The sequence below is a fragment of the Ranitomeya variabilis genome, chromosome 2, assembly GCF_051348905.1.
Source record: "Ranitomeya variabilis isolate aRanVar5 chromosome 2, aRanVar5.hap1, whole genome shotgun sequence".
Taxonomy (NCBI): Eukaryota; Metazoa; Chordata; class Amphibia; order Anura; family Dendrobatidae; genus Ranitomeya; species Ranitomeya variabilis.
This window is the reverse complement of record NC_135233.1, coordinates 1,004,421,324-1,004,446,104: the sequence shown is the minus strand read 5'-3', so window position 1 is coordinate 1,004,446,104 and position 24,781 is coordinate 1,004,421,324. Positions and strand designations below refer to the sequence as shown.

The window sequence follows — 24,781 nt, the reverse complement described above, 5'->3', positions numbered from 1 at the left end:
ACTGTGAGTAGGAGAGGAAAGACACACGCAGGCAGAAAACAGGATTCAGCAAAAGAGGCCACTCTAGCTAAATAGGGAAAGATAGGACAGAATACTAAGTGGTCAGTATTAAAACCCTTCCAAAAATATCCACAGCAGATAATACAAAAAGTTACACTGTGTTCCAAATTATTATGCACAAAGAGTTTAGGAGTGATAAGGTTAGCATGTTTTTGTTTGTCATTTAAACTCACTGATGGTGATGTGTGTCAGGGCTCTTTATATCACTGAAAGAAATTGCAGATACCTGTGCAAATTAGTTTGGCAGGCGTGTCCAAAATAAGGGAAGACTACTTAAGAAGGCTGTTCCACATTATTAAGCAGCCTACATTTTTTGCCAAAATGGGAAAGAAAAAGGATGTGTCGGCTGCTGAGAAGCAACAAATTGTGGAGTATTTAGGTCAAGGCATGACTACAATCAACATTGCCAAGACACTTCATGGTGATCATTGCACAATCAAGAAGTATGTAGCTGATTCCCAGCACACACGTGTGCGTGCTGATAAGGAAAAATTGAGGACTCTTTCCAACAGGCAATTGCGTAAGGTTAAAAGAGCAGCTGCAAAAATGCCTTGTCATAGCAGCAGACAAGCTTTTGAAGCTGCTGGTGCCTCCAACGTCCCCAGGACAACAAGATGCAGGGTCCTTCAGAGGTGCGTAAGCCATCCTGTCGACCTCCTCTATCCACTGCACACAAGCAGAAATGGCTCCATTGGGCCAAACGATACATGAAGACTGACTTCCAAACTGTTTTGTTCACCGATGAGTGCCGTGCAACGCTCGATGGCCCAGATGGATGGAGTGGAGGATGGCTGGTTGATGGACACCCCATGAAAACACGGCTAAGGCGCCAACAAGGAGGAGGTGGAGTAATGTTTTGGGCTGGAATCATGGGGAGAGAGATTGTCGGCCCCTTTATGATCCCTGAAGGGGTAAAGTTGAACTCCATAATCTATGTGGAGTTTCTAAAACAACACTTCCTGCCATAGTTCAAGAGAAAGAACCGTGCTTTCTGCAGCAAGATCATTTTCATGCATGATAATGCACCGTCTCATGCTGCAAAAAACACATCTGCATCTCTGGCTGCTATGGGCATAAAAGAGGACAAACTTATGGTGTGGCCACCATCTTCCCCTGACCTCAACCCCATTGAGAACCTCTGGAGCATCATCAAAAGGAGTGTCTATGATGGCGGGAGGCAGTTCACATCTAAGCAACAGCTCTGGGAGGGTATTCTGTCCACATGCAAAACAATTGAAGCAGAAACCATCCAAAAACTGACAAATTCAATGGACGAGAGAGTTCAGAAGCTTCTTTCGAACAAGGGGTCCTATGTGCAAATGTAACATCACCTAGAATAAAGTTTTCACTTGAAAACTGTTTGACTTCATTTTGTAATAAGCTGATAATGCTTATAACTTCACAATTGACCATTTTTTTGTTCAAAGTAAAAAAAAAAGGTTGAAAACTCTGCTGTGCATAATAATTTGGAACATGCATTTTGAGTGTTTATTTTTTTTTAAAAAGATACTGTTTTCATAGGCAGTTTGTTCCAAAACATTGCAATTATACTAGAATAGTAAATGACTGGAAAATAACAATGACTGCAATTCAGATAGGTAATTTAGAGAAAATATGAGGAAATAGTATTTGCATAATAATTTGGAACACAGTGTAAAGACATGGAATGTATATCTGCCACTCCAGAGAATCCAACAAGACTGAGAAAATACTGACACAATCTAAGCTGGACAAAAAAAACACTGAATAGCACAGAATTATTAAGCACACAGCATGTGTGCCACAGAAACTAAAACCAGACACTTATCTTTGCTGATTTGGCAGAAGGCAGAAGGAACCAAACCAGGACCAAAACCTCCCAACAACCATGGACAACTGGCAAGGACTAATGAATCCTGCACGCCTAAATACCCCAGTCAGAACTGCAATCAGCAGATACACCTGACCAGGACTGCATTACCACCTACAACCACCGGAGGGAGCCCAAAAGCAGAATTCACAACAGAGGTGGATTCCTTTGGTTGATGGGCATATTTTTCTGACGTAGTAGAATCTGTGAGGGGCTGGTTCCACTTTTGCGATGTTCTTCCAGGCTACGCCCATGATGACACGCCCCACTCCTCCTGCACACCGCATGGCGCTATAATGGTGGCGTTTTTTTGCGGGAATTTTTTGCGGTAAACGGCAATACACAGTCTTTAAGCAACTCATAGTTCAAACACAGTTCTGGCACAGTTCTTAGGTACACATGACCCGATTTTCAGGCTTAAGTAGATCCTGTTCGTGACGTCAATTTGGAGCACCCCCATAGGGCCGTGGGGTACTCGGTACGCCACCTGTGATATTCGGTCAGGGTGACCGACGCTGCTTAGGGGTCCGCTGGGGTGATGTTATGGCAGCTAAATGGTATACCTTCCCACAGGTGAAGTGTATCCCCAGGGCTTCCCAGAGTGTAGTTGGTGAATGGTGAGAGGCGCAGTAAAGAATGAGGACACAAGGTTGCAGTCTCTTTAGCTTTACTGAAGGCTTCAGTGTCCACAGTCCAGGGCACCAGATCACGGGATAGGCAGAGTCTGGCCGGTCTGAAGGCAAATCCAGAGTCTCCTTATCCAGGTGGAATGCAATAGCCTTCCTATGCGCACAGTAACACAGTAGGTCCTCACTTGCTTAAGCTCTAAAGAAGTTCTCACTGTTATTACTCTTCTCTCTCTGTTCCCCGTGGTCGGATAGAACAAAACCCGTATGACTGATGGCCTGAGGCTTGTTTATAGGGACCCTAGAGACGCCCCGACCCCCACAAGTTGCCAACTGTCTTCTTAGGTATTTTAGGTCGGGCAGCCAACTTGGAATTGACTGTCCTGCCAGTGTCTGAAGCAATGGCGTAGAACACTTTACTCCCTCGGTATTCTGGCTACCGGAACGCGCACCAGAAGGATGCAGCTCCTCTCGTCTACTATCCTCTCTGGTATCCACTTGTTGCTATGCCTTCGTTTCTCACTCACTAAAACACGCTTCCTTTCAATGTCTCTTTCTTAGGATGCTGCCGCATGGGGTGCAGGTGCAGCTCCGTGGACCATCGTCCTCCTCAGACTGCAGTCTGGATCTGACTGGACCTTGCTCTAGCCAGCTCGGTCTGGAGACCTTTCTGTCTCAGTCTCCAGCCAGGAACTCTCTCTCTCCCTTTCCCTCCAACTACCAGTTTTACCTAACTGTGAGGAGTGGCCTAATAGATAGAACCCTTTGCTCCCCCTGGTGGCTGGAGTGTGAAGTGTGTGGTGTGTTTGTGATACCTGGACAAGAGATCTCCTTTATTGCCTCCAGACGTAATATCACTCCCCCAGGTGGAGGAATAATACTACTGCAGCAACCAGGACTCTGGGGCGCTGCACATGCACTGAAAAAAAGAAAAGAAAACTCAGAAATAAACTCAAATTCCATCAATATCACTGGATTAGGTTACAATAGCACTAAAATGACAGCTACAGTGGGTTCAGAAAGTATTCAGACCCCTTTAAATTTTTCACTCTTTGTTTAATTGCAACCATTTGGCAAAAATTAAAAAAAGTTAATTTATGTCACATTAATGTACACTCTGCACCCCATCTTGACTGAAAAAACAGAAATGTAGAAATTTGTACATATTTATTAAAAAAGAAAAACTGAAATATCACATGGTAATAAGTATTCAGACCCTTTGCTCATACACTTATATTTAAGTCACATGCTGTCCATTTCCTTGTGATCCTCCTTGAGATGGTTCTACTCCTTCATTGGAGGCCAGCTGTGTTTAATTAACCTGATAGGACTTGAAATTTCAGTCATGATGGGGTGCAGAGTGTACATTAATGAGAATAAAATGAACTTTTTTGAATTTACCAAATGGCTGCTATGAAACATAGAGTGAAAAATTTAAAGGGGTCTGCATACTTTCCGTACCCACTGTACTATGAAAATAGCAATTCCCGAACATCTGGAAATTGATTGAAATGTCATGCACATGAAATAATCAAAATCCTATCAGTAAAATATACTTTCCTACACTTCAAAAACTGGATTGTCCTCCCAAATTCCATGATAAGCACGGCTGCATCCTGATTATCCTGATCTATTGTCTATGGAAAAGTGCACTAGCCTTGTCTCTGGCTATGGTCAGACCTTCAAAGTATACACTGCGTGCAGAATTATTAGGCAAGTTTTATTTTGATCACATGATACTTTTTATACATGTTGTCCTACTCCAAGTGTTCAGGCTTGAGAGCCAACTACAAATTAAGTAAATCAGGTGATGTGAATCTCTAATGAGGAGGGGTGTTGTCTAATGACATCAAAACCCTATATAAGGTGTGCTTAATTATTAGGCAACTTCCTTTCCTTTGGCAAAATGGGTCAGAAGAGCGATTTGACGGGCTCTGAAAAGTCCAAAATTGTGAGATGTCTTGCAGAGGGATGCAGCAGTCTTGAAATTGCCAAACTTTTGAAGCGCGATCACCAAACAATCAAGCGTTTCATGGCAAATAGCCAACAGGGTCGCAAGAAGCGTGTTGGGCAAAAAAGGCGCAAAATAACTGCTCATGAATTGAGGAAAATCAAGCGTGAAGCTGCCAAGATGCCATTTGCCACCAGTTTTGCCATATTTCAGAGCTGCAACGTTACTGGAGTAACAAAAAGCACAAGGTGTGCGATACTCAGGGACATGGCCAAGGTATGGAAGGCTGAAAAACGACCACCTTTGAACAAGAAACATAAGATAAAATGTTAAGACTGGGCCAAGAAATATCTTAAGACTGACTTTTCAAAAGTTTTATGGACTGATGAAATGAGAGTGCCTCTTGATGGGCCAGATGGATGGGCCAGAGGCTGGATCAGTAAAGGGCAGAGAGCTCCACTCCGACCCAGATGCCAGCAAGGTGAAGGTGGGGTACTGGTATGGGCTGGTATCATCAAAGATGAACTTGTGGGACCTTTTTGAGTTGAGGATGGAGTGAAGCTCAACTCCCAGACCTACTGCCAGTTTCTGGAAGACAACTTCAAGCAGTGGTACAGGAAGAAGTCGGTATCGTTCAATAAAAACATAATTTTCATGCAGGACAATGCTCCATCAGATGCCTCCAACTACTCCACAGCGTGGCTGGCCAGTAAAGGTCTCAAAGAAGAAAAAATAATCACATGGCCCCCTTGTTCACCTGATCTGAACCCCATAGAGACCTGTGGTCCCTCATAAAATGTGAGATCTACAGGGAGGGAAAACAGTCCACCTCTCGGAACAGTGTCTGGGAGGCTGTGGTGGCTGCTGCATGCAATGTTGATCGTAAACAGATCAAGCAACTGACAGAATCTATGGATGGAAGGCTGTTGAGTGTCATCATAAAGAAAGGTGGCTATATTGGTCACTAATTTTTTGGGGTTTTGTTTTTGCATGTTAGAAATGTTTATTTCTAAATTTTGTGCAGTTATATTGGCTTACCTGGTGAAAATAAGCAAGTGAGATGGGGAAATATTAAGCTTTGATATTTACGAGTCTTTTGGGTGGATTGAGAACATAGTTGTTGATCAATAATAAAAATAATCCTCTAAAATACAACTTGCCTAATAATTCTGCACGCAGTATATTTTCTCTGAAATATGTGCAGCGCCCCAGAGTCCTGGTCGTTGCAGTACTGTTGCTCTGCCACTAAGGGATGGTACGTCTGATGGCACTAAAGGAGTTCACCTGACCAGGTATCGCAGACACACACTACACCTCACACTCCGGCCACCAGGGGGGGGTTCTATCTATTAGACCACTCCTCACACTTGGGTAAAACTGGGGGTTGGACAGGAAGTCAGGGATAAAGGAGCTGGGAGAGCTCGAGAGAGGACCTGTCAGAGGTGGGATCCTGGCAGAGCCCTAGTGAACAGGAAAGAACGTTACGGAGCCGTGCCTGTGCTTACAGCGGCAGTCTCCTAGGAAAGGACAAGAAGCGAGGGGTATTGTGAAGGAGTGAGAAACGGGAATACAGTGCAGAGGTGATAGGACCAGAAGGAGTCATGCTGTAAGATCAAGGCAACATCCTTCTGAGGCGCAAAGTCGGTGGCCGGAACGCCGAGAAAGTAAGAGACTCTAAGCATTACTTCAAACCACGGCAGGACTGCCAATTATAGGTTGGCTGTCTCACTTAAACACCTAAGCAGACAACGGAGGCAGCTATGGGAGAGGGGTGACTCTAGGGTCCCGGAAGAACTCCAGGCCTACCCCGTCATACGGGTGCGTCCTAACCATATCAGCTGGGGGACGGAGAGAACGAACATCAGAGATAGACACAACAGTTGTGAGGACTATCCCGGGGTGCTCAGCAGGGAAGGACTACAATACACAGGCGCTAGAAGGTAGATACTGATTCCCACCTGCTAAGGGAACTCCGGATGCCAGCCCTGTTAACAGTGCTCTGGATTGAGTATCTCGAAACCTTCAGTAAAGAGGTAAAGAGACTGCAACCCTGTGTCCTCGTTATTCATCGCACCCTGCACCACACATCATCACTCTCAACTTTTACTGGACGCCCCTTAGCAGGGTCACGGACCGGGTCTAGCCACCGTGACAATCCCAGAACCGAGACAGAGAGGCCTGGTACCGGGTACCCCACGGCCCTGCGACGGTGGGGGCGCTCCATATGCTTAGCTGCAATCGTGCAGGCAGGCTCTGATTCATGTTGCTTGTGCTTTGAGCACATTAATCATGTGATGATCGACCAGGGCCATAGTCGTGGTTGAGGTAAATGGCTCCAACATGCCGTGGTCTCCCGTCAGATGCATTTCACGATTCTCAGTCAGCATACCTACTGCTCCATTCTTCACACCGTTAGTTTCCTTTAGGTGGTTGAGGCTTTGCTCCAGACTCTTGTTCAGAAACAGAGACACAGTCCAGTTCAATCATTAAACGGATAACTTTACTATTTTCTGTTCTCAGTCAGTTCACATCAATTACAGCTACACTTCAGGTTCCACACAGTTTGTCTCCTTCACTTTCCCTGTGCTCTCCCTGTCGTTCTTCAGCATGTACCCGGGTCGTCCCGACCCTTCAGGCAACACAGTGTCCTCTCTGTCTAGCTTCAACACACTCAGATACTCCCCCGTCCGCTTTGCACCAGACAAAAGGGCATCTGTCCACGTAGCAAGCTGCCACATGATGAGCGACCTGTGTTGCTGTCCTGCTGTTAACTGTCTCACTACCATCTGCGCTGTTATAATCTGCACTGTTATAATCTTTGCTGCTGTAATCTGTGCTGCCATCTGTGGCCCTCAGGCCCTGAACGGCTGTGTTCCTGTCTTAAAACGTTAAAATGCCAGATGCTCCTCGGCTTAACCACAACTAGCCCCTCCTACATTAACTATTTACACTCTGAGCATCACTATATCCCCATCTAGTGGGCCAAACAGGGTACTACGCTCTCCCTATGATAAACAATGAACATCTTCTTATACAAAGCAGCAGTAATAAATATGTACATTATGAAACATACCCAATAGCAGTAATCAAAGGTAAAACATAACATTATAACATACGGTACCGGGACGGGCAAGAAAAATGCAAGGACATAATGCACCCCCTTACAATCACATGACAGTATCCTTTTAAAATAGGAGAAAGCAAAGAAACTGCACTTCTGACTTTAATTTATATACTGAGTAGGCTTTATTCATAATATTTGGGTTTGACAAGTAATTATGCTACTTGTGTGAGAGATGTGAAACCCATATTTAATATTCTAATGTGGCTATGGGGTGATTTGAGACTACTACCTCTGCACACCATAAAACTACAGCGAACCGAGAGGGATTTGTAGTGCAGCCTGCCATAGTTTATGTATTTTGCATATTTCTGGAGTCATAGAAAGGGCCAATAAGGATGATATTGTTGAAATTTTATTGTTTAAGGCTGTGATCATATCTGTATTCTTATTTCTGAACCTGTATAGGAGTAAAAGCAAAGAAAATACCAAGAGCTGATCCCCCTGCATATAGGACACCAGCAGCACCAGATGGACTGTTTGATTATAATTAGGTGCATTTATTTTCTAGCATTTTATTGACTAAAATGGCAAGTCCCTTATTTTTTGTCAGTGTTTCCAAGCAAACCTTTACTGTTGTAAGTGAATATTTGTTAGAGCTTGTGGAATGAGGGTTGTTTGATGGACACATTAGATGTCACAGTTTTTATAACAAGGTTACATGTCGTCAATGACTCATGTCTTCAATGTTGACGTAGTAACATTCTCCACTGGGATTCCTAAAATGTGTGCAGTTGTTGTCCTTGGTATGAGCTTATTCCTCTGCATGTTTCGTAGAATTGTATTGTACTGAAGTTCTGGAGTGACGAGTCTTTTGCAGAGCAGCTCATCATCTTCTGATAGTCCAACCTTTAAGTTGTAACCAAGGATCCTGGCCATCCCAGATTGATATGGCTTCATTGACTTGTCCTTTATTTTCTTGGGCTCAACCTCATCCTCAAGACATTTCTCAGACATCAAAGTCCTTATTTTCTGTAGCTCTTTAACCTCATCTTCCATACGTTCCACTCCAAATGTCTGTACACGTTTCCAGAAAGAATTATTGAAGTAGACATACATCTCCCAGTCCAAATTATTCCATGATTTTATCTTTTCTTGAGTTTCTAAAGTTAGTGTTTTCTTACTATTGTTGCTTCTACTATTGAGAGGGATAGACAGGACATCATAAAAAGACCAGCAGAGAGCATGCTTCAGGAGAACAAGAGACTCATCATAATATTCTGTGATCAGCACCAGATTAAATATGTGATCCATTGCGTGCCATGCTAATACTGATTGCTCAGGGGAACCATTAAGCTCAAAACCAAGATCAAAAGTCATATAATTCTTAGCGAGGTTGGTCAATCTGTCTGTATTTGTGTAAAATATTTTAGAATTGTTTAAAAAATCTTCTAGATTTTTAGCCTTTTTGAAATCTCCATAGCCCTTGTAGTAGGAAAACGATGATTCCATCTGAGAGATTGGATTGCGCAGGATGGTGAAGTAGAACGTGGCCTCTGGCATCACTTTTTCTACCTGTTTAAAATTGATAAATTAGGTAATTAATTCTTGGTAAAAATATATTCAGAGCATTTCCAAAACAAAAATTGTACAATTTGCTGTGGATTTTACCAGTGTGGATCCTGAAAATTAACACAAGTCATGTGTGTTGTGGTTGTGTTCTGAAATAAAAAGTTATGCAGCTGTCACGCAACGTGTTCATAGATAACACAACTTGTGCACCATAATGTGATACACAAAAGTCACAGTCATCAAAGCCATTAAACCGTAATTTATCAATCAGGAAGGAGCAAGATGTCATTTGTAGTTCTTCCTATAAGGGTGTGAGGGAATACCAGCTGATAATAAATGGAGTGAGAAAAGGGAAGGCCTAAGCTTAAATAACTAGTAAAATAAACAGCACAGAAAATACATTTTCACTTAAAAAGATCCATGAACATTTTGACTGCGCTACCTCTAATGTTTCTAAATTTTGTTGTCTTTTTTTTTGTATCAATAGGGTTATTTCAAATAAAATTTCTGGTTACAGCAACAACGATCACTGATTAGTTCTGATTTTCTGTCTACTGTATTTGCAAATAACCAATGGAAATTATGGACTCAGCAGTAAGTCACTGAAGTCTGATGTAAGTGCTCAGTTCCTGTAGATGATTATATACTAATGTGGTAGTTCAACTCACATGATGTTATACGGAGGTAGAAAATAGAACACTGTCTCTTTAAATCTCCGGTTGGTTTATTGTTATGCGGCTATAAACCAACAAGAGGAGAAAATAAATACAGCCTTTCCAGCTAACACAGGAAAAACAACAAAGAAAAACAAAACACTGCAACACAGTCCATACTTATATGGGTAACATCCCACCCTGGAGCAACACGGATTCAGTCTTTCCTCCAGAAGACACAAACCACTGGAGAACCCTCTCTCCAGTCTTGCTCACCAAAGTCTGCCTCTAGAGCTCAGTCATTTAAACCCAAGACCATGTGACTCCTCCATCATGTGACTGATCACATGTTCTTGACAACACACAGGTCCTGTCAGGACTCTGCATGTGGAGATACGGTGGACCTCCTCCCACCTGCTCTATAAAGGTCCACTAAAACTAGCCCACAACATAACTTAACCTTTACAAAACGTAGTGTGCTGGAGGAAAATACTCTGGTTTCATATCACTGACGCCATTAAGCGCAGTGACACATATCTCCCCTCTATTACATTACCAGTAACTTTGTCACATTGTCGTTAACTATAAAATTGCAATACTAGGAAAAGTCATGGAATTATCACAATCACAGGATCGTTAGACATGTTAATGATCTGCAAATGATAAAAAAAGGAAACCATATTTTGGTGGTGCTTTTCTGCAAAGGAGACAGGACGACTGCACCAAATTGAAGGGAGGATGGATGGGTTCCTGTATGGCGAAATTTTGGCCTACAACCTCCTTCCTTCAGTAAGAGAATTGAAGATGGGTCGTGAATGGGTCTTCCATCATGACAATAACCCAAAACACACAACTAAGGAGCGGCTCCGTAAGAAGCATTTCAAGGTCCTGGAGTGGCCTAGACAGTCTCCAGACCTGAACCCAATAGAAATTCTTTGGAGGGAGCTGAAACTCAATGTTTCCCAGCGACAGCCCCAAAACCTGAACGATCTGGAGAAGATCTGTATGGAGGAGTGGGTCAAAATCCCTGCTGCAGTGTGAGCAATCTTGGTGAAGAGCTACAGGAAATGTCTGACCTCTGTAATTGCAAACAAAGATTTGTGTACCAAACATTAAGTTCTGTTTTTCTATTGTATCAAATACTTATTTCATGCAATAAAATGCAAATTGATTATGTAAAAATCATACAATTTGATTTTCTGGATTTTTTTTTAAGATTCTGTGTCTGACAGTTGAAGTGTACTTACGATAAAAATTACAGACCTCTCCATTCTTTGTAGGTGGGAAACATGCAAAATTGGCAGTGTATAGTGTTGAGCGATACCTTCCGATATTTGAAAGTATCGGTATCGGATTGGATCGGACGATATCCAAAAAATATCGGATATCGCCGATACCGATACCCGATACCAATGCAAGTCAATGGGACACAAATATCGGAAGTGATCCTGGATGGTTCCCAGGGTCTGAAGGAGAAGAAACTCTCCTTCAGGCCCTGGGATCCATATTCATGTAAAAAATAAAGAATAAAAATTAAAAATATTGATATACTCACCCTCGGACGGCCCCTGGCTGTCACCGCTGCAAGCGTCTGCCTCCGTTCCTAAGAATGCAGAGTGAAGGACCTTCGATGACGTCGCGGCTTGTGATTGGTCGCGTGACCGCTCATGTGACCGCTCACGCGACCAATCACAAGCCGCGATGTCATCGCAGGTCCTACACTCACTGCATTCTTAGGAATGGAGGCTGCCGGCTGCACCGCTGAGGTCCAGGGTCTGTCGGAGGGGTGAGTATATCCATATTTTTTATTTTTATTCTTAATTTTTTACATGAATATGGATCCCAGGGCCTGAAGGAGAGTCTCCTCTCCTCCAGACCCTGGGAACCATACACTGGGAACTTCCGATTCCGATTTCCGATATCACAAAAATATCGGAACTCGGTATCGGAATTCCGATACAGCGAATATCGGCCGATACCCGATATTTGCAGTATCGGAATGCTCAACACTAGCAGTGTATCAAATACTTGTTTTCTCCACTGTAAGTGCATTTCTAGATTTGGAGCTCATACTCGATACTGAATAAATCAAGATGTTTTGGATATTTTGTTTCCATTTTTTCAGCATTTACATACAGCATAGACATGTTAATACATTTCAGCATAGACATGTTAATACATGTCTATCCATCCTGTGATTTCCATAATTCCATGACTTTTCCTTATTGGTGTTGCAATTTCTATGTTGAGTAGAGTATATAGCTAAGTGCAAGGTCAGAATGTGACTGATTTTTCAGGCCATTCTGAAGATTTTCAAAACAAGAATGCAAAAATAATGTAACTCAGGACTTCATCTGAAAGGGTTGGTACAGGATGCATATAAGGAATAGCTGACAACATGGTCCTGTTAGTGTAACTCTAAAAAATGATTACTGCTTACAATGAGTTAATTGTTGGCAGAAAGAAAGACATTTCTGTACATTTAAAGCATAATTATCAACCATATAATGGAGACCCCACTCCCCTACATCTCGTATCAACCAGAATGTCCTCTGCACATTGGCATAAGGGTGTACCTCCTTGACAGTAATCCAAAAAATATAAAAAAAAGACAACTTTGAAAAAGTGTGGATTTATTAGCACCACATAGTGTGCAATATTTTTGGCTCAGCAATTAGCTTTCCACAAATCACATGCTTCAGAAAGGCTAATAGCTGAGCTGAAATGTTGCACACTGTGTGGCGGTAATAAATCCACTCTTTTTCATTTTTCAAAGACCCTGTTGCGTTGTTGTGATCTTTTTTAAAAGTATACAGAAATATATACTGTCCATTTAAAGTCAAATTGAAAAAAATATGACTGCTAAAATATTCCAACTACACATAATGTCAAAATATTATCTCTGTAAGGAGGTTAAAGTGTGCCGGTCACTGCCCTTTTCATGTAAGATCATTCTTGCTAGTCCTATACTAAATGTAAAAATGTAACTGATTAAAAATTAAGAAAACTGGCCTTGAGCAACTCGTGAAAGACCCTATTCTACAGAAGAAGTCTGGTCCACAATTATGGGCTGTGGAAGCCTGCCATACTAACATGCTAAGCAACATCTCACAACCCTCCATGGAAGCTTTAGTGTCAAAACTTGAGATCCCTCATGTTATTGTGAGATCTTGACTTTTGACTAAGCAAACGCTGCCTACAACATATCAAGGTGAACCTGTCAGCTAATACATGTTGCCCAGTCGGACAGGCGGGTTCACGGTACACGGATAGTCAGAGACCTGTCACTCGCAGGTACGGACTGGGACTCAAATTCAGCCCTGGCATTTGAAATCACACAGGCCCATGCTGTCCCTGTCCCCAAGCATCAGATGGAATATATTACTAACATTACCCTGGATGGAGGAAAGGAAGATTTACTACATGACAAATATTTCTCATGATTTCCGTGGCCTGATGGATTAAGTGATGGAGTCAGCAACTTTGTGCTCCTTCACAACTCTTAACAATATGGATATGGTGAGAACACCAATTCTGTTAATAACGTAGCAGACAAGGCAGCCCATGACCAGACAGGCCCTTCTGGAATTTGCCAGAATTGCCAGATGTCCAGTCCGGCCGACTCCAGAGCATCAGGTGAGGTGAAGCAGTGAGGATTCACCTATCCATCTAGTCTACAGGTTTTTAAACTACATTTTTCTCTGAAACTATGCAGCATTTCAGAGTCAAACATACCTGGCTGACATCATACAGCCAGTGCCTGATACATGCTGCCCACGGATTCGGCAACAAGTATCAGTCAACAGGTTCACTGTTGTGAATTTGGATTCTGGGCTCCCCCGGTGGCCGCTTGTGGAATTGGACTTGTCATCCTCTTTCCTGTTTCACCTGATTCCATCAGTAGTGGGTGTCGCTATTTAAGCTCATTTCTCTGGTGGTTTCTTGCCGGTCAACAATGTTATCTGATGCCTCTCAGTGCTTGTTCCTGCTTCTAGACAACTACTGATAAGTTGGACTTTTGTCCATGTTTTGTTTTGCCTATTTGTTCCAGTTCGCAGCTGAAGTTTTGTTACTGTGTCTGGAAAGCTCTCGTCGATCAGGGATTGCTACTCTGGCGTTATGAGTTAATGCCAGAGTTTAAGGTAATCTCTGGATGGTGTTTTGTTAGTATTTTTCTGCTGACCATGAAAGTATACTATCTGTCTTCTGCTATCTAGTAAGCGGACCTCAAATTTGCTAAGACTATTTTCCTGCTGCGTTTGTTGTTTCATCTGAACTCACCGTCATTATATGTGGGGGGCTACTGTCTTCTTTGGAATATTTCTCTAGAGGTGAGCCAGGTCTTATATTTCCCTCTGCTAGCTATTTAGGTCTTAGGCCAGAGCTGGGCATCTAGCGATAAATAGGAAATGCTACCTGGCTATTTCTAGTTGCGCGGCAGGCTTAGTTCATGGTCAGTATAGTTCCATCTTCCGAGAGCTTGTCCCTCTATAGGCTTGCTATGATCTCTGCCTGCAGAGATCATGACAGTTTGACCGGCCCCTAAAGTGTTAAAGACCCAGGTTGAGAAAGGAGAGTTATAAGAAGTCTGCTGGAATTTTTTTTTTTTTTTTTTTCCTCCAGTCTGCCTTGCTGCAGTCTTTTTTCTCTCTCTCCTCCTAATCTCTGTATGCTCTGTGTGCACCTGACAATAATGGATCTCCAGAGTGTAACTGCGGGTTTGAATAATCTCATCACGAAAGTACAAAATTTACAAGATTTTGTAGTACATGCTCCGGTATCTGAGCCGAGAATTCCTTTGCCGGAGTTCTTCACAGGGAATAGAGCTAGCTTCCAGAATTTCCGAAATAATTGTAAGCTTTATTTGTCCCTGAAGTCTCGTTCAGCTGGAGACCCTGCTCAGCAGGTTAGGATTGTGATTTCCTTGCTCAGGGGTGACCCTCAAGATTGGGCCTTCTCATTGCCAGCAGGGGATCCTGCGTTATGCGATGTGGATGCGTTTTTTCTGGCCTTGGGCTTGCTTTATGAGGAACCTCATTTGGAACTTCAGGCAGAAAAAACTTTGATGGCACTATCTCAGGGGCAAGACGAAGCTGAAGTTTTCTGCCAAAGATTCCGTAAATGGTCTGTGCTTACTCAGTGGAATGAGTGCGCCTTGGCGGCAACTTTCAGAGAAGGTCTCTCTGATGCCGTTAAGGATGTTATGGTGGGGTTCCCTTTGCCTGCAGGTCTGAATGAGTCCATGACAATGGCTATTCAGATTGATAGGCGTCTGCGGGAGCGCAAACCGATGCACCATCTGGCGGTGTCTATGGAAAAGACGCCAGAAAGTATGCAGTGTGATAGAATTCTGTCCAGGAGCGAGCGACAGAATTTTAGACGGAAGAATGGATTGTGTTTCTATTGTGGGGATTCTACTCATGTTATATCGGCATGCTCTAGGCGTACAAAGAAGCTTGATAAGTCTGTTTCCATTGGCACCATTCAGTCTAAGTTTATTTTGTCTGTAACCCTGATTTGCTCTTTGTCATCCATTGCCACGGACGCCTATGTTGACTCTGGCGCCGCTCTGAGTCTTATGGATTGGTCCTTTGCCAATCGTTGTGGTTTTGATTTAGAGCCTTTGGAGACTCTTATTCCTCTGAAGGGGATTGACTCCACCCCATTGGCTAATAATAAACCACAATACTGGACACAAGTAACCATGCGTATCAATCCGGATCACCAGGAGATTATTCGTTTCCTGGTGCTGTATAATTTACATGACGATTTGGTACTGGGATTGCCATGGTTGCAGTCTCACAACCCAGTCTTGGACTGGAGAGCTATGTCTGTGTTGAGCTGGGGATGTAAGGGTATTCATGGGGACGTACCTTTGGTTTCTATTTCGTCGTCCATTCCCTCTGAAGTCCCTGAGTTCCTCTCTGATTATCAAGACGTCTTTGACGAACCCAAGCTTGGGTCGTTACCTCCGCACCGTGAGTGCGATTGTGCCATAGATTTGATACCGGGTTGTAAATATCCAAAGGGTCGTTTGTTTAATTTGTCTGTGCCGGAACATGCTGCTATGCGGGAATATATAAAGGAGTCTTTGGAAAAGGGACATATTCGTCCATCTTCTTCTCCCTTGGGAGCTGGGTTTTTCTTTGTCTCAAAAAAAGACGGCTCTTTGAGACCATGTATTGATTATCGGCTTCTGAATAAGATCACTGTTAAGTATCAATACCCATTGCCATTGCTTACTGATTTGTTTGCTCGTATAGAGGGTGCTAAGTGGTTCTCTAAAATTGATCTTCGTGGGGCGTATAATTTGGTGCGGATCAGGCAGGGGGATGAGTGGAAGACCGCATTTAATACGCCCGAGGGCCACTTTGAGTATTTGGTCATGCCTTTTGGTCTTTCTAATGCCCCTTCAGTTTTCCAGTCTTTTATGCATGATATTTTCCGCGATTTTCTGGATAAATTTATGATAATATATCTGGATGATATTCTGATTTTTTCTGATGACTGGGACTCTCATGTCCAGCAGGTCAGGAGAGTTTTTCAGGTTCTGCGGTCTAATTCTTTATGTGTGAAGGGGTCTAAGTGCGTTTTTGGGGTCCAGAAAATTTCCTTTTTGGGGTATATTTTTTCTCCCTCTTCCATTGAGATGGATCCCGTCAAGGTGCAAGCTATTTGTGACTGGACTCAGCCCTCCTCTCTTAAGGGTCTTCAGAGATTTTTGGGCTTTGCCAACTTTTACCGCCGATTTATTGCTGGTTTTTCGGATGTCGTTAAACCACTGACTGATTTGACCAGACAAGGCGCTGATGTTGCTAATTGGTCCCCTCATGCTGTAGAGGCCTTTCAGGAGCTTAAGCGCCGTTTTGCCTCTGCCCCTGTGTTGCGTCAGCCTGATGTGAATCTGCCTTTTCAGGTTGAGGTTGACGCTTCGGAGATCGGAGCTGGGGCAGTGTTGTCGCAGAAAGGTTCCGACTGCTCCGTCATTAGGCCTTGTGCCTTCTTTTCTCGCAAATTTTCGCCCGCAGAGCGGAATTATGATGTTGGGAATCGGGAGCTTTTGGCCATGAAGTGGGCGTTTGAGGAGTGGCGCCATTGGCTCGAGGGGGCTAGGCATCAGGTGGTGGTATTGACTGACCACAAAAATTTGATTTATCTTGAGACTGCCAGACGCCTGAATCCTAGACAGGCGCGCTGGTCTTTATTTTTTTCTCGCTTTAATTTTGTGGTGTCATACCTACCGGGTTCTAAGAATGTTAAGGCAGATGCCCTTTCTAGGAGTTTTGACCCGGACTCTCCTGGTAATTCTGAACCCACAGGTATCCTTAGGGAGGGAGTAATTTTGTCGGCCGTTTCTCCTGATCTGCGGCGGTCCTTGCAAGAGTTTCAGGCGGATAGACCGGATCGTTGTCCGCCTGATAGACTGTTTGTTCCGGATGATTGGACCAGCAGAGTCATCTCTGAGGTACATTCTTCTGCATTGGCAGGTCATCCCGGAATTTTTGGTACCAGGGATTTGGTGGCAAGATCCTTCTGGTGGCCTTCTCTGTCACGAGATGTGCGAGTCTTTGTGCAGTCATGTGACGTTTGTGCTCGGGCCAAGTCTTGTAGTTCTCGGGCTAGCGGACTGCTGTTGCCCTTGCCTATTCCTAAGAGGCCTTGGACACACATCTCGATGGATTTTATTTCAGATCTGCCTGTTTCCCAGAAGATGTCTGTCATCTGGGTGGTCTGTGACCGTTTCTCTAAAATGGTCCATTTGGTTCCTCTGCCCAAGTTGCCTTCTTCTTCTGAGTTGGTTCCTCTGTTTTTTCAGAATGTTGTCCGATTGCACGGTATTCCTGAGAATATTGTTTCTGACAGAGGTACCCAATTTGTGTCTAGATTTTGGCGGGCATTCTGTGCTAGGATGGGCATAGATTTGTCTTTTTCATCTGCTTTTCACCCTCAGACTAATGGCCAGACCGAGCGGACTAATCAGACCCTTGAGACATATCTGAGGTGTTTTGTCTCTGCTGACCAGGATGATTGGGTTGCTTTTTTGCCATTGGCAGAGTTCGCCCTCAATAATCGGGCCAGTTCTTCCACCTTGGTGTCCCCGTTTTTCTGTAATTCGGGGTTTCACCCTCGATTTTCCTCCGGTCAGGTGGAATCCTCGGATTGTCCTGGAGTGGATGCGGTGGTGGAGAGATTGCATCACATCTGGGGGCAGGTTATGGACAATTTGAAGTTGTCACAGGAGAAGACTCAGCGTTTTGCCAACCGTCATCGTCGTGTTGGTTCTCGGCTTTGTGTTGGAGATTTAGTGTGGCTGTCTTCTCGTTTTGTCCCTATGAGGGTCTCTTCTCCTAAGTTTAAACCTCGGTTCATCGGCCCTTATAGAATATTGGAGATTCTTAATCCTGTTTCTTTCCGTTTGGACCTCCCTGCGTCCTTTTCCATTCATAACGTTTTTCATCGGTCGTTATTGCGCAGGTATGAGGTACCTGTTGTACCTTCTGTTGAGCCTCCTGCTCCGGTGTTGGTTGAGGGTGAGTTGGAGTACGTTGTGGAGAAAATTTTGGACTCTCGTGTTTCCAGACGGAAACTCCAGTATCTGGTCAACTGGAAGGGTTACGGCCAGGAGGATAATTCTTGGGTCAATGCATCTGATGTTCATGCTTCTGATCTTGTTCGTGCCTTCCATAGGGCTCATCCTGGTCGCCCTGGTGGATCTGGTGAGGGTTCGGTGCCCCCTCCTTGAGGGGGGGGTACTGTTGTGAATTTGGATTCTGGGCTCCCCCGGTGGCCGCTTGTGGAATTGGACTTGTCATCCTCTTTCCTGTTTCACCTGATTCCATCAGTAGTGGGTGTCGCTATTTAAGCTCATTTCTCTGGTGGTTTCTTGCCGGTCAACAATGTTATCTGATGCCTCTCAGTGCTTGTTCCTGCTTCTAGACAACTACTGATAAGTTGGACTTTTGTCCATGTTTTGTTTTGCCTATTTGTTCCAGTTCGCAGCTGAAGTTTTGTTACTGTGTCTGGAAAGCTCTCGTCGATCAGGGATTGCTACTCTGGCGTTATGAGTTAATGCCAGAGTTTAAGGTAATCTCTGGATGGTGTTTTGTTAGTATTTTTCTGCTGACCATGAAAGTATACTATCTGTCTTCTGCTATCTAGTAAGCGGACCTCAAATTTGCTAAGACTATTTTCCTGCTGCGTTTGTTGTTTCATCTGAACTCACCGTCATTATATGTGGGGGGCTACTGTCTTCTTTGGAATATTTCTCTAGAGGTGAGCCAGGTCTTATATTTCCCTCTGCTAGCTATTTAGGTCTTAGGCCAGAGCTGGGCATCTAGCGATAAATAGGAAATGCTACCTGGCTATTTCTAGTTGCGCGGCAGGCTTAGTTCATGGTCAGTATAGTTCCATCTTCCGAGAGCTTGTCCCTCTATAGGCTTGCTATGATCTCTGCCTGCAGAGATCATGACAGTTTGACCGGCCCCTAAAGTGTTAAAGACCCAGGTTGAGAAAGGAGAGTTATAAGAAGTCTGCTGGAATTTTTTTTTTTTTTTTTTTCCTCCAGTCTGCCTTGCTGCAGTCTTTTTTCTCTCTCTCCTCCTAATCTCTGTATGCTCTGTGTGCACCTGACAATAATGGATCTCCAGAGTGTAACTGCGGGTTTGAATAATCTCATCACGAAAGTACAAAATTTACAAGATTTTGTAGTACATGCTCCGGTATCTGAGCCGAGAATTCCTTTGCCGGAGTTCTTCACAGGGAATAGAGCTAGCTTCCAGAATTTCCGAAATAATTGTAAGCTTTATTTGTCCCTGAAGTCTCGTTCAGCTGGAGACCCTGCTCAGCAGGTTAGGATTGTGATTTCCTTGCTCAGGGGTGACCCTCAAGATTGGGCCTTCTCATTGCCAGCAGGGGATCCTGCGTTATGCGATGTGGATGCGTTTTTTCTGGCCTTGGGCTTGCTTTATGAGGAACCTCATTTGGAACTTCAGGCAGAAAAAACTTTGATGGCACTATCTCAGGGGCAAGACGAAGCTGAAGTTTTCTGCCAAAGATTCCGTAAATGGTCTGTGCTTACTCAGTGGAATGAGTGCGCCTTGGCGGCAACTTTCAGAGAAGGTCTCTCTGATGCCGTTAAGGATGTTATGGTGGGGTTCCCTTTGCCTGCAGGTCTGAATGAGTCCATGACAATGGCTATTCAGATTGATAGGCGTCTGCGGGAGCGCAAACCGATGCACCATCTGGCGGTGTCTATGGAAAAGACGCCAGAAAGTATGCAGTGTGATAGAATTCTGTCCAGGAGCGAGCGACAGAATTTTAGACGGAAGAATGGATTGTGTTTCTATTGTGGGGATTCTACTCATGTTATATCGGCATGCTCTAGGCGTACAAAGAAGCTTGATAAGTCTGTTTCCATTGGCACCATTCAGTCTAAGTTTATTTTGTCTGTAACCCTGATTTGCTCTTTGTCATCCATTGCCACGGACGCCTATGTTGACTCTGGCGCCGCTCTGAGTCTTATGGATTGGTCCTTTGCCAATCGTTGTGGTTTTGATTTAGAGCCTTTGGAGACTCTTATTCCTCTGAAGGGGATTGACTCCACCCCATTGGCTAATAATAAACCACAATACTGGACACAAGTAACCATGCGTATCAATCCGGATCACCAGGAGATTATTCGTTTCCTGGTGCTGTATAATTTACATGACGATTTGGTACTGGGATTGCCATGGTTGCAGTCTCACAACCCAGTCTTGGACTGGAGAGCTATGTCTGTGTTGAGCTGGGGATGTAAGGGTATTCATGGGGACGTACCTTTGGTTTCTATTTCGTCGTCCATTCCCTCTGAAGTCCCTGAGTTCCTCTCTGATTATCAAGACGTCTTTGACGAACCCAAGCTTGGGTCGTTACCTCCGCGGCAGGCTTAGTTCATGGTCAGTATAGTTCCATCTTCCGAGAGCTTGTCCCTCTATAGGCTTGCTATGATCTCTGCCTGCAGAGATCATGACAGTTCACTGTAATGGCCAAGCCGAGTGTTCATGTGTATTGGAAATATAGTTTTCGTTTGAATTAGCTTTAAGCTACTATTCAAGAAGATTGGGACTTTATCTAGGTCTCCAGCATCAAAAGAGTTGTTTTTTTCTTTATCAATCTTGATAAGTTAATGTCAATCTTTATTTTAGCCCTCAGTATATAGCAAGTCTTCTAATTGAGCTGAAGAAAACTGGAAACATCAAGCTTAAAGAGGTTGTACCAAGTTTGGAAGCTGCCCCCTATCCTTTGAAAAGGGGATAAGGCCCTGATCGCTAGGAGTCTGAACACTTAAACGCCCATCAATACTGGGAACCTGGGCTCTGAAGAGCACCTTGTGAATGGAATGGTGGTCAACCATTTGTACTACCATTAAATGTATTCTTAATGGGAATGTTGAAGATCAGCCGAACGCTGCGCTCCCTTATTTCCAGTGGTCAGATTAAGAAAAAATGAAGCAGGAGCAAGAATGATCAACAACCACTCTATTCACACAAAGACCTTCAAAGCCCATATTCTTAGAATTGATGAAGGTCCCAGCAATAAGATTCCTAGCGATTGGGAAGTTGGGCCTTATCAGATGGATAGGGCATAACTTCCAACTTCGTACAATCACTTTAATGAAATTTGCACTGTTAGTCAACAAGCAACCAGAGCTAAAAGTTGAAATAATAAATGAAGTCTACTTATTTTTGTTCCTTTAAATTAGTATTGAATCATTCATTGCTCACCTCTGTAAACTTGAAGCGCATATGATGACACATAATATGAAAAATATTTTTTGTTTTTTCAGAGAATCCATTCACATAAGCGGCTTTGAAATATCTGGGATAGGAGAATTGAGAAGAGCGAGAAGGGAAGGCAAAGGTTAAGTTGTGAAATTCTCCATAACGGAACAGAATATTCATAATTGAGCTGCTGGCCGTCTTGTGAGTTTTTAGGAAGAAGATGTTGTTCTTGGGTTGACAAGATTTTGTGTCTTGTTCGCTCCTGAGAGCAGATTCCTGAATTAAATCTGTCTCACTTCTTATTCTTGATTTTAAAGCCATTAACACTTCCTTCCACCTCGGCCCTTTTAATCTCTCAGACAATTGATCTTTCTGCAAATAATGCAAAAGTTCAGATGCAATATCTTGTTCTCTGACATAATTGTTGTCACTTCTTTCGAGTCCATAAGTAACTCCGTCTCCATTATTGAAAGGTAATAGTTTTGAGATGAAAGGAATCTCATGGATAGTATACCTGCATGAGAATAAAATAACTTTTGAGGCTAATTATTAAAACACTAATAGTCATATAAATCAATAATTTTGATACATTTACACTTTAAATTAAGCATACTGTTAAAACTTTATCCACACTTCTCAGTTGATAGATCTCTAAAATCAGGTTTGCTGATGTTGTCTTTTACTTATAGAGAAGAAAAGTCCGGTTCTGTTCGGCTTCTCCCTGCCCTCAGTCAATGACTCTCCCTTAACATGTACTCAAGAAGAGACCCATCACTCAAGGGGAGTGGGCGGGGAGAATTCTCTAATGACCGAAGTTTCTCCCTTCTGGCTTTTAAAATATGCTCTTTTTCAGAAATGTTTCAGTGTCTCATTGTCAAACATACCTGGCTGAAATCATACAGCCAGTGCCTGACATGTTAAAAAACGCTATTAATAGGCGTGGCACTGGTTCGGTCACCGCCCTGAGAGTACAGAAGTGTGGCTGTAACTGTGCCCCTGGACCTGGCTGACACTGGCGTTATATTGGGGCCGGCTGACAATCAGGGTCAGGGACGTTGTTACAGCTACCGTTCTGTATTCTCAGCCGCCAATGTGACTGAATAAAGTTAATTTTCTCCCCACAGCGTTTCACTCTGTGCAGGCTCCAGGCCAGGTTAGTAATTAACCCATATCTGCTGGTGAACAGCGTTTTTGTTTCTGGTGACAGGTTCCTTTAAAGGGTTCGACTGTGACTCATAGAGTAACTTTCATCAATGGATGGACTGGAGATCAATATTTTGTTCCTCTTGGAGGACACCTTATTTTCATTCTTCCTCACAATGAGAACAATACCCTCCCCCCAAATGTGGGGGCATTTGAATTTCAATTTTTTTTTATCATTATAAAATTATAATCAAAACTTTTGGATTTGTTTTCAGAATTTAGAGCATGAAGAATATTAAAATCATTTTCTGGGATATAACCAATAATGTCTTATACTTAGCATACACCTTCACTGGTTTGTCAATGTGGGTTCGATTAATGATTGTCTTGGATGTGACTTCCATGATCAAACATTGATGACCTATTGAATAGGTCTTGGAAAACAGTTTTACTTTATTTGTAGTAATGCGATATTCACACTTTGATTTGACCGTTATATGTAGCAGGACCAATCAAAGCAGTTCACCAAATACAGGTATACAATGATATTTATTGACCAGTTAGTCCTATTAAAAAAATAAATCCAGTCAAATACGCTTTTCAGTGTAGTTGAGTTGAAGCTACAGTATAACATTACACAGTGGCTAAAAGTGTGTCAAAAGTAAACTCTTTCCTCATATTTTAGCCAAATGAGAAACAATGGGTGAGCTACTTATAGATGACAGCTACTGCCATGGTTACAACAACTATCAGCTAACAAACTGTCACTATATCAGTGGTCATAACCATGGATACCTAAGCTACTGCAATGCCCTGCACATGAGGTAAGCGTCATAGCGAATCAGAAGGACTATACTAAATTTCTAATTGGAGATATTTGCTAATATTACTATTATTACACCTACTACATATTGTATTAGGATGGAATACCCCTTTAAATATAAGAACTACTGTGACAAATTCACTGCCAAAGTGCTGGAGTGGAGATATGTTTCGCTGAGGCTAATGGCTTTAGTGATGTAAGACCCAGAAGTTTTTCTTCCAGCACATTATGTGTTGCGAGGAGTTAAGTAGCCATTTTGTTGAAGGGCTGGGTATTTGTGGACAACCATAGAGCGGGCAGGAGGTTTTCCACCTTATTTCAACCCCAGGGTGTGGTCTGGAACTTAAATAGTCGGCCTCCAGAGGCAGTCATTGTTCAGTGTGACTGGAGAGGCTAACTCCAGAGAAGTGTTTTGTGCTGGGGACTAACCTGAACCGTGTGTGTTTTGGTAACTGTGAGCTGGAGTATCCCCCAAGGACTGTGATTTGTGCTACCATTTTGTTTTGTTTTCCTGTTTTGCCCAGAGGGCCGTGTATGTTTTTACTTCACCTTTGTTTATGCCACATATAGTAATCCAAAGGAAGTTCTATCCATGATTAAGACCGCGTAGGATTTGTTCCCTGCACTGGGATTGATCATCTCTGCATGTCTGTGCTTTTTAACATGATGGCTAAATAAACGTCAAGTTTTAAGAGCCATATCTCCTGTGGTCGCTGGAGACAACCCTTCTTGTACAAAGGAAGTTCCTAGTGAGCCGATCTACTACAGGTGGTGTTTTGAATGCGGGAAGCATTCCAGGAAAACACGTATAGCAGCGGTGAACAAATTGCATGTCCTGGGTAAAGACGGTCATAAGCCAGGAGCTGACAACAGACAGCATGGAAGAGCTAATAAACCAAAGGAAGTTCTTACAGAGACAGTGTTCCCCTGTCTACCTCATTGTACAGCTGAGTGAACTGCTCTACCGCACTACTTAAATATGGATGGAGGCTTTATTTGTTAGATGTACTGCTGTGACCATGCCAGTGATGCCGATTCATTGGTAGTTGAAGCAACTGTCCCCTATATCCCTGTGCTAAAAATGCCCCCCCAGTGGGCGGGACCTTCTCTATCTTTGTGTGGCACATGTGCTGAGCAAGGTACCTACATGCACCCACTCCTTTCAGCCTTTATTTCAGCAAGGTATGATGGTGTGTAATCTAATACTAGCAAACAGGATGAGAACATTGCAGCTGCTAATATTTTCTTACACCCAACCCATCACTAAATTAAGGGTTAATGTAT

General features: G+C 43.3%; 1 protein-coding gene across 1 annotated transcript in view; it reads right to left on the bottom strand.

Annotated features, from left to right (window-relative positions):
• Positions 1-7,382: 7,382 nt before the first annotated feature.
• Positions 7,383-24,781, bottom strand: part of LOC143808494 (galactose-3-O-sulfotransferase 2-like) — a 41,783-nt gene continuing 24,384 nt past the window's right edge. Inside the window, exons 3-4 of the mRNA XM_077291221.1 lie at positions 21,535-22,045; positions 7,383-9,122 (exon numbers count right to left, since the gene is read on the bottom strand). Of these exons, the coding sequence (XP_077147336.1) occupies positions 8,283-9,122; positions 21,535-22,045 (1,351 nt within the window). The 3' untranslated portion in view covers positions 7,383-8,282. The remainder of the gene's footprint in view (positions 9,123-21,534; positions 22,046-24,781) is intronic.